Here is a 9,814-nt window from a genome sequence, read left to right as displayed (position 1 = left end):
GACGTTTTAAATATCTATAATAAAAAAATCTTCCTGTAAACATAATATTGACAAGGTATACCACGCCGCCATCTTGGTTTTCGTTTTTATCAGCTGCATCGCTTGAAAATTTCGGCGAAAAGTTCGATATAATACAATAATTAGAACCCTACCGTCTAGCAACAACTCTGTCAATATCCTATCTGTCGCATCGTTATGGAAAACTCGAAATAATGTCCATTGATCAGATATAATCAAGCATCAACTATCGTCTACTGCTCCTCAAAATGCGATAAATCCTGATCTAGGGACGGAAGTTGACATCATTATGCAAATGAGAATTCCCTTGCTAATGTACCCACTGCGCTTGTGCCGGGGGAGGGGGGCACTGAATGCAGGGTAGTTGCAGTGCTGCAAACAATAAAACTCTTCACATTTGTGTGGTTTCGGGACAGGCTGGCACGGGAAATTTAGTAAATCTATCACATTACCAAATAACATTGGGAATGTTCATGACCCCGCCCCGCTTCGACTCCAACCCACGTTTTGTCACCCATTGTGACAACAGATAAGCAGGACAGGACATTTGCATGAATGTATAAATGTTACTGTGCACGTTTGAGAGTATACCCACGTGTAAGCGCGCGTGCGTGTGTGTGTAAATTCAATTTTGAAGTTTTCTTATTACGTTATGAAATTTACTTTCAACAGAAACGAATGCATGAATAAGTGAAGTTATCATGTTTAACGTTTAAAAATAAAAAAAATAAAGTATATATTAATAGAATAATGTTCAAGATCTATCACCTCGCTCACTAGAACATATTTACGGCTAATTATAATATTTACTATTTTTAATTTTATCGACCAATGAAAAAAGGGCTATCCCAAAATTATGTCAACGTACGTCCACCTTTCAGCGATTTCTCGCATTTGAGAAGCAGTAGACGATGTTTGACGGTTGATTATAGCCGATAAATGGACTTTATTTCCAGTTCACCATGACGATGCGAGAGGTAAGACCTTGACAGAGTTGCTTCTAAACGGTAGGGTTCTAATTATTGTATTATATCGAACTTTTCGCTGAAATTTTCAAGCGATGCAGCTGGTAAAAACGAAAACCAAGATGGCGGCGTGGTATACCTTGTCAATATTATGTTTACAGGAAAACAATTTTTTTTATTATAGATATTTAAAACGTCGAGTGCCTGTGGACTGACATTCCAGATATTCACCAACCCACTCATTACCAGATACTCACCAGCCCACTGATTACCAGATACTCACCAACCCACTGATTACCAGATACTCACTAACCCACTGATTACCAGATACTCAACAGCCCACTGATTACCAGATACTCACTAACCCACTGATTACCAGATACTCACCAACCCACTGATTACCAGATACTCACCAACCCACTGATTACCAGATACTCACCAACCCACTGATACACCAGATACTGAAAGCAACTGATGCATTGTCGTAGGTAACGGGGAGATCTTTTTTGAGTGTGACGCTAAGCACTGTCTTTCCATATGTGCAGTGATAATGTAGAACAGGTGGGGAATTGTACAGGTCCACAGGGGAAAATGTGAATGCAATGGGACTTTTCACATTCACAAAAATCAAGTGTATAGGCATGGCTATCGTTGATACAATTTAACCCAAATATATATACATGTACGATGTCTCGTTTGAACTACTTTTACCCGTCAACAAACAATTACATGTAGGTCTATATCACATTCGCACAAAACCTTTGAAAGTTTTGAATAGGTAAAGAAGACAACGCAATTATCATTTAAACTTGGATATTTCAACATCGAAATACAAAATTATGTGATGATGGATGTTGCCCACCTCAGGGACTTACATCGCGGGTTACGGATCGTAATGAAAATAACGAACAGTGATAAACCTCATAACTCCTACAAATAATGAATTAATTCTAAAGTGATTTTTCCGAATTACATGGTCAGTTCCTTTAACTTGAATTTACTAACAAAAGAACAGCATCCGTCAACATTTAGCAACATTCTTGGTCCTTAAAAAAATTCAGTTGTGTATTCCATCATATTTTAAGATCAAATCTCCACCTCACAATTCCTACAAATATAATTCTGCTAATGCATCCAAACATTTTAATTACAAAGAAAATTTACAGTTTATAGATATATACATGTACCATCTTATTTAAAATCCTCGAACACAATCTTGTTCTTGTTTGAACTATAGTCTAGTTGGACAGCCATTACTGGTTCAGTCGGTATAGTTGAAAATAACATGATGTCACTTACTTTAAAAGGACCAATCTACAGAGAACCCCGACCATGTCACTGGCGACAGACCGACGGTGGACTAAAATGTAATGATGACATGACACTGTCTGAATGGAAAAAAAGATTTAAGAGGAATATGAAAATCTTTTATTAGACAGGTTAAAACCAGAATGCGTTGCATCTATACTTCTATATTTGCTTAGTAAACCAGAAGTGAAGGAAGAATTATATAGGTTACATGACAAATACTGTATGTACATCCATCTTATACTCCAATTTCCCTTACGAAAGATCGAACTCTTTAAAATCGTGTTTCTGTTTTGATATCTTGGGCAATGGAAGGGATGAATTTAATTTGAGTTATCATACATATACTGGATTTCAAAACTTCACAAAAACTCTTACAGCGACACATTGCAGGATCCAGTAAATGTTCTACCAGTCAGGCCCTGTCTTTACTCCTCACGAAAATATTAACTGCTAAGAAGGAGAAACTTAAGACAATTGCATCACAACATATGCAAGATATAGTGTAAAGCAATTTTGAATTCTCAAAAATTCCAAAGAACATTTAGTTTTGAAATCACAAAACACAACAAAAAATTGTACGACTTTTCAACACTTTACATCATCATTCCTAATACCCCCATCACACTAGGCCACGTTCGCACTACGACCATGTAAAAATTGATGATCGTAGTGCGATCGGGTACGTCGTAGTAAGGTCGTTGTAAGAACGTAGTAAGGTTTTTATGGTCGTGATGGTCGTGGAGCAACTTTGAACATGCTCAAAACAAACGTAGTGCGGTCGTGGTCAAATTTGATCGTAGTGGAAGCGTAGCAAGGACGTACTAAGGTCGTATTTAGATCGGCATGGTCGTAGTAGCATCGTAATGGGATCGTGATGCAGAAGAATACGACTGCACTGCGATTCCACTTCGCTCTCTATACGACCATCCCATTTTCACTACGTTCTCATTACGATCATCCCGTTTGCACTACGTTTTCTTCACGCTTCCGCTACGATCACGGCACGTCCATACTATGTTGTTGAAGACTGTAGTACGTTTCTACCAATATCATCCCGTCCTTAATACGTTCTTACTACGATTTCACTGCGCGCAAGCCACGACCGAATCACGTTCTGTTCTCTCCTACACACTGGTATAAAAACTGAACAAAGGTTGCATATGACCATTGCTTCTTTGGAATCATGGAAAGGCCAGACCAAGAAATATTGATGGGGATGTTGATGCATATTCAGTATATGGCACTTAACGACCAAGCTGCTATATTGTTACTTAGGCGAAAGAGGAGGAGAATCGTAAGGCAGCGTAGATCTTGCTAGGTACGACCTTGCTTTCTGTTGAAAAAAGACTTCAGTTTGGCCATTATGATCAACCGATGAATGAATTAAGGATGGAATATCAACAGTCCTGAAGGTTCTGAGCTGTATTTATACTGAATCTGGATCTGATTCAGCTGTTGCAAAGCGTGGCGACAGTGGCGCGGAAACGTGGTAGAATCGTAGTAAGATCGTGGCAGAATCGTAGCAAGATCGTGGTACAATCGTGGCAGAAGCGTAGGAAACTCGTGTTGCAGTCGTGGGAGTCGTGGTGAGAGCGTAGTAAGAACTTGATGAACGTAGTGAAAACGTGGTGAAATCGTAACAAGGCCGTAGTTTAATCGTAGTGGAGTCGTGATAAGAGCGTAGTGAGGACGCAGTAACATCGTGAAGACAGACAAAATTACAAATTCATGCCGTTCGCACTACGTTCTCACCACGATCTAAAAGAAATGATAGAACGTAGTGAGGTCGTGATGGTCGTGATGTAGTGTGACAGGGTCATAAACGATCAATTAAAGAATACGCTTTTTGACATTATATAGACAGCGACTTCTTCGATTAAAAATGACTCGGAGATATTTATATCTTTACCAGCCGTCTGACACACAAGATACTAAACAACTGACATAAAAAAAACTGACTGACACACCAGGCGTGGATTTCTCGAAAGAAACCTAAGTCGAAACGTGGACTTAAGTCTGAGATTTTACTCAAATTGCGATTGCTGAAATAACAAAAAACTAAAGCTTAAGTTTGAGATATTTTCTAGAAATCTAAGCCTGATACTCAAACTGTCGCAGTAAATACTCACCAACCGACTGACAAAGCAGATAGATACTTACCTATTGATTGACATACCAGATAGTGTTCTTATTAACCGTCTGACTCACCAGTTACTCACCAACTCACTGATTACCAGATACCAGTTGACTGACACCATTTCTTTGTAAGATGACTGAAACTCAAAATCTGTTTTGGTGCACGGCCAGTAGTCGAGATAATATGCAGAGAAGATGGGAAGGAACTTCCCATCTTCTCTGCATATTGTCTCCACTACTATTATTACGATGGATGGCATATATACATACATACATATATATATATATATATATATATATATATTATTAATGTGTATTCACCTGAGGATGGATGTTAAAATCCAGAAAGCGCTAGTGATTTAAATATATTTTGGAACTGTATATTTACCTGCTTTTTTATTGAATTATATATATATATATATATATATAAAGCACTAAATAATCACAACTAGGTACTGAAAATTTTCGCCCCAGCCCGGGGTCGAACCAGCGACGTACGGCACCCACCGCCTAGCAAGATTGTCAAACCAGTGCGTAAGTCCACTCGGCCACAACGACTTCCCTAAAAAAGGAAGCTTTGTTATGCTCCTAAAGCGCTACTTATACACACTGATGCAATCCCACACAGTCGCTGTGTCATTCAGTGTTTAAGATATTTTATAAGGGGAGTGGATCTCTCGATGCAATTGTATAGAATATTTAATATAAAGCACACACACACACACACACACACACACACACACACACACACACACACACACACACACACACACACACACACACACACACACACACACACACATATATATATATATATATATAAAAGCACTAAAGTTCCAACAACACCCGATACCTCAAAGTGTCGGATCCACAACATGGATACAAGGTCAAATACAAAAAATTATACAAAGCACTAAAATGACCAACGACACGAACAACGAGATTGTCAAATTTTCGGGACGACATTTGATTATATCATTATATCATTTGAGAATTTTATAATTATGTCGTTCAGAAAAAGTCATTCTTTCAAATCTCTCAAAAAACAGCACAAAAAAGCCATCAAAACACAACATCGCGTGTCCAACATTCAAACATACATTGAACATAACATTATACCTAAAGGGTTTTGTCTCAATGTCACCCCTAATATAGGGCCGGTGTCTAGAGGCTTTCAGAGACGTTGGAGCTCTATCCAGAGGAGATGTTCTATGCAACTTATGTAACTCTGCCTTTTTTGGGATCAGCACAAGTTAGGGCAAATTGAGAGTGACATCATTTCACTGGAATCATCTCTCCAACTGGATACCACTCCAACTGAATTTCAGGAGGCTTCTAGAATTATAACCACTTATAACACGGCCTTGACTTCCGAGCTGGAAAAGGTCCAACAAAAGAAATTCCAGCGTGATGGCATCCTTGATAGAAACAATGAAGCTCGTACATACCATACTGAACGATCTTCTACTACCATCAAGAAGAATCGCTCGAGACGCTTCAAACGAAGGAAAACCATCACTATCAACGACCAAAACTCTACTGACATATGCCCGGTTTTGAATGTTTCCAGTGTCACTCTCTCGAATTCTGAGACTTCACTTCTTTCCAAGGGCCTCAATTTCTGCCCGACTCCACGTGAAGTCAATGACCAACAAATAAGAGAGGACACTAGAGCATTCTTCCGTCCACTACGGCTTAAGGAACATTTCTCCCGCAAGGACTCCAAAGATAACAATGCCTCCCCATCCCAAGATGCTATTGACATTTTAGAGAAACATCCTCTCTACAGACCCAAAAGCACTTGGGAACCACCTCCAGGCAAATGTGGAGCTTTGGAGTCTTACATCGAGGCGGTCGAGGAAGAAATAAACAAAATCCTTTTAAAGCCGGATTCAACCCGAGATAATCTCGGCAAAGACGAAAGATCGGCATTACAAACATTAAAAAAATCGGGATAATATTGTCATTAAAAAGGCAGATAAAGGTTCTACTGTTGTTGTCATGGACAAAGACAAGTACCTAAACGAGGCTCATAGACAGCTCTCAGACGAACGCTTTTATAAAAAGCTGCAGTCTGACCCCACCGAAGACTTCTCTACCAAGATCACCGAAACCCTCCAGCAAATGTACAACAAAGGAGAGATCGGTGACAATGTTTTGGGAGCGCTTTGTCCTAACAACTGTAGACCAGGACTATTCTATCTACTGCCTAAAATTCACAAAAAAGACATGCCAGGCCGTCCTGTAGTCAGCGCCATCGGACATCCCACGGAGAAAATCTCTGAATTCATTGATTTACATCTCCGTCAGCACGTAGAAGATTTACCATCATGCAAGGTGAAGATAACGAACAGTGATCAATCTCATAACTCCCACAAGCAATACAAATTAGATAGTTGGGCAAACACGGACCCCTGGACACACCAGAGGTGGGATCAGGTACCCAGGAGGAGTAAGCATCCCCTGTTGACCATCATACTTGAAGGACACCACTGATTACCTTAATAAAACACCCTCATCGGGCCTGCCAGACCATACCCTCCTTGTGACCATGGATGTTACTTCACTTTACACTAACATTCCACATGACGAGGGTATCGAGGCGTGTAGAGAGGTTTGGAACAATAGGGTAATTAAATGTCCTTCAACTGAATCACTCATTCAGCTTCTTGAACATGTCCTCAAGTTCAATAACTTCATATTCAAAGGTGAACACTACCTGCAAATAAGTGGCACAGCTATGGGAACAAAAATGGCACCATCGTATGCCAACATCTTTATGGGGAGACTGGAACGTAGACTTCTACATTATTCACCAGTTAAACCCCTCAGTTGGCTACGTTTTATTGATGACATTGAGATGAAGTGGGTTAACGGTCGTGAAAGCCTTGACGATTTTATCGAGATGGCTAACTCTTTCCATAATTCCATCAAGTTTACTGTGGAAATTTCCACCTCAAATAACACGTTTCTGGATACCACAGTCACATTTACAAACGGGGAAATTGAGTTTAATCTCCACACCAAACCCACTGACTCTCATTTATACCTTATGCCATCTAGTTGTCATCCACCCCACACTTTCAAAGGTGTACCTAAGGGTTTGGCTACGCGAATCCGCCGCATCTGCTCCACTCTTACTATTTTCCAAGAACAAGGAGCAATCCTCAAAACTCATCTCACTAACAGAGGATATGATCCTTGCAAGGTACAATCCCCGATTGATGAGATGTCACTACAGGACCGACAGTCCCTCCTCCAGTATAAAGAAAAACCTCAGAATGATAGGGTTCCATTGGTCACTACGTATCATCCCGCCCTCAAGAACATCAACGGTATTCTGAAGAAACACCTGCCCATTCTGCATGCCAACAAACGAATGGCTGGTGTTTTTAAGGAACCACCGATGGCATCCTTCAGGCGTTCCAGAAACCTGAAGGACATGATAGTAAGGACCAAACTGGATAAGCCTTTACCCAATGGAGGTTTCAAAATATGCTCAGACCTCAAATGTCAATTATGCAAATATAGCTCAGACACTGAGGGTTTTAGCAGTCCTGTCACGGTTCGCAGTTATAAAATATTGGGAAAATTTTCCTGCAAAACCAATAACTGCATCTATCTCATCAGTTGCGATGTCTGCCAGAAGCAGTACATAGGAGAAACAACAGACCTTCGCAGACGGGTCAACAACCACCGGTCCTCCATCAGAACCAAAAAAGATTTGCCAGTAGCAACACATTTTAATGGCAATAACCACCGATGGGAGGACATGACAGTAGTGGTTATTGATCATGACCCTAGTTGGTCAGATACCGAAAGAAAGCAGAAGGAAAAATTATGGATGCACAGGTTGAAGTCATTTGAACCGCATGGTATCAACAAACCTACTGACTTCACCAGGATGAATACGGGCTAAACCCTAACTAGATTTTAAAGCTGACATGAATTAATAAATATAGTATAATTCTATATGTCCGCCATATTTCTCTGCTAATCCGCCATATTAGTTGGAATTTCTATTGTTATATGTATCAGGGTTCGCATGGTATATAAGGGGACGAGTTTTGCTACGCTTCACTTCACATCAGTGTCTTCGATTTACCTGTGCGGGTAGCTTCGACAGGTAACACGTACATCTCCGATACTAATTTATAGGACATCAAGAAGAAATGAAATCACGTTTTGGAACGACACGCAGTGCTCAAAATTATAATAAACATATCGTACAGTAGTAAATCATTGTAAATATATATATTTGGATAAATATATATAGAATGCCTTTTCTTTACGAGAACGTGCGTACATTTGCAGTAAATATGTCAAAACTGTACAAAAATGCGGACAAATATTTCATCTTTTATCTATTGATAAAATGGAATAAGCAAAGAGTATACAATTTATACCATTCACAATTACTTCAAGTAAAAGGCAAAGACATAAATACTACTGTACTTATAAAAATGGCATGTATGCTCGCCATGAAAACGCATCGAATGCGGACGGCTATTTACCTGGGCCTACTCGTAATATCTGTAAAGGACCGCAGATGTACGTGTACACTTGTCGAAAATACTCTAAGTAGTAGTAAAACACCCTTTATTTGCATAATCCATGAAACAAAACGATAAACTCCATTTGCATTCCAACAGTAAACAACATTGTCCATTGTACAGACTGCGACACACTTAGCCCGTGCCGATCAGCTATCTTCAATCAGGGGAAGTATCAGAGTATAATATTTACCCTGTATTGTGCATGAATCCTTATACCATATGATTTACTGGTCAGAGTATTGCAGATTTATAAATCAGGAAATCATTTAGGTACATAAATTTGCATATACAACACTGTACGAGTGTATGGGATGAGAGAGAGAGAGAGAGAGAGAGAGAGAGAGAGAGAGAGAGAGAGAGAGAGAGAGAGAGAGAGAGAACAACGAGAGCGATAACGACGAGAGAGAGAACCGATGATCTTGTAATAATCGTGCTCTTATTAAAACAAATGATATCGTTAATTCAATAAAAAGAGAACAGTACTAGTAACTCAATATTGCTCTCATTAATTGATAATACAGATTTATTTGATTCATTTAAAGCACGCAATAATTAAAAATTAAACATATTTTTAAATAATGTTATTTTCAATTACTTCATTTTATGCTAATTTGTCGTTCAATAGATCTTATATATCTATGCCATTTTGCGTTATTACATTCTGCGTCAAACTCGACGCACATTGTACTAATGCAAAATGTAACGAGCTATAACTGTGTTGGGATGCCAACACAAATGTCTCCGAACACCTCCCCATGTCAGAAATGCTTTTTGATGCCAGATATGCATTCAGGATTCTCAAAAAACCCTAAAAACTGAATTTGGTTG

At 39.3% G+C, this 9,814-nt stretch overlaps 1 protein-coding gene across 1 annotated transcript; it reads left to right on the top strand.

The window, feature by feature from the left end:
• The first annotated feature begins 6,431 nt into the window (after positions 1-6,431).
• On the top strand, positions 6,432-8,360 carry LOC130051537 (uncharacterized). The gene is made up of 3 exons (XM_056153531.1): positions 6,432-6,767; positions 6,916-7,878; positions 8,334-8,360. Exons 1-3 carry the CDS (start codon positions 6,432-6,434, stop codon positions 8,358-8,360), a joined length of 1,326 nt encoding a protein of 441 aa, XP_056009506.1.
• Positions 8,361-9,814: the final 1,454 nt, after the last annotated feature.

The sequence above is a fragment of the Ostrea edulis genome, chromosome 2 (genome assembly GCF_947568905.1).
Source record: "Ostrea edulis chromosome 2, xbOstEdul1.1, whole genome shotgun sequence".
Lineage (NCBI taxonomy): Eukaryota > Metazoa > Mollusca > Bivalvia > Ostreida > Ostreidae > Ostrea > Ostrea edulis.
This window is presented reverse-complemented; position numbering and strand designations above follow the sequence as displayed.

Bases quoted from the DNA above. Each gene is read 5' to 3' on its own strand.
- LOC130051537 (XM_056153531.1), top strand. From the start codon at position 6,432: ATGGACAAAGACAAGTACCTAAACGAGGCTCATAGACAGCTCTCAGAC. The intron at 6,768-6,915 runs GTGAAGATAACG...TCATACTTGAAG, and splicing joins AAGATTTACCATCATGCAAG to GACACCACTGATTACCTTAA. The intron at 7,879-8,333 runs GTAAGGACCAAA...TGACTTCACCAG, and splicing joins GAAACCTGAAGGACATGATA to GATGAATACGGGCTAAACCC.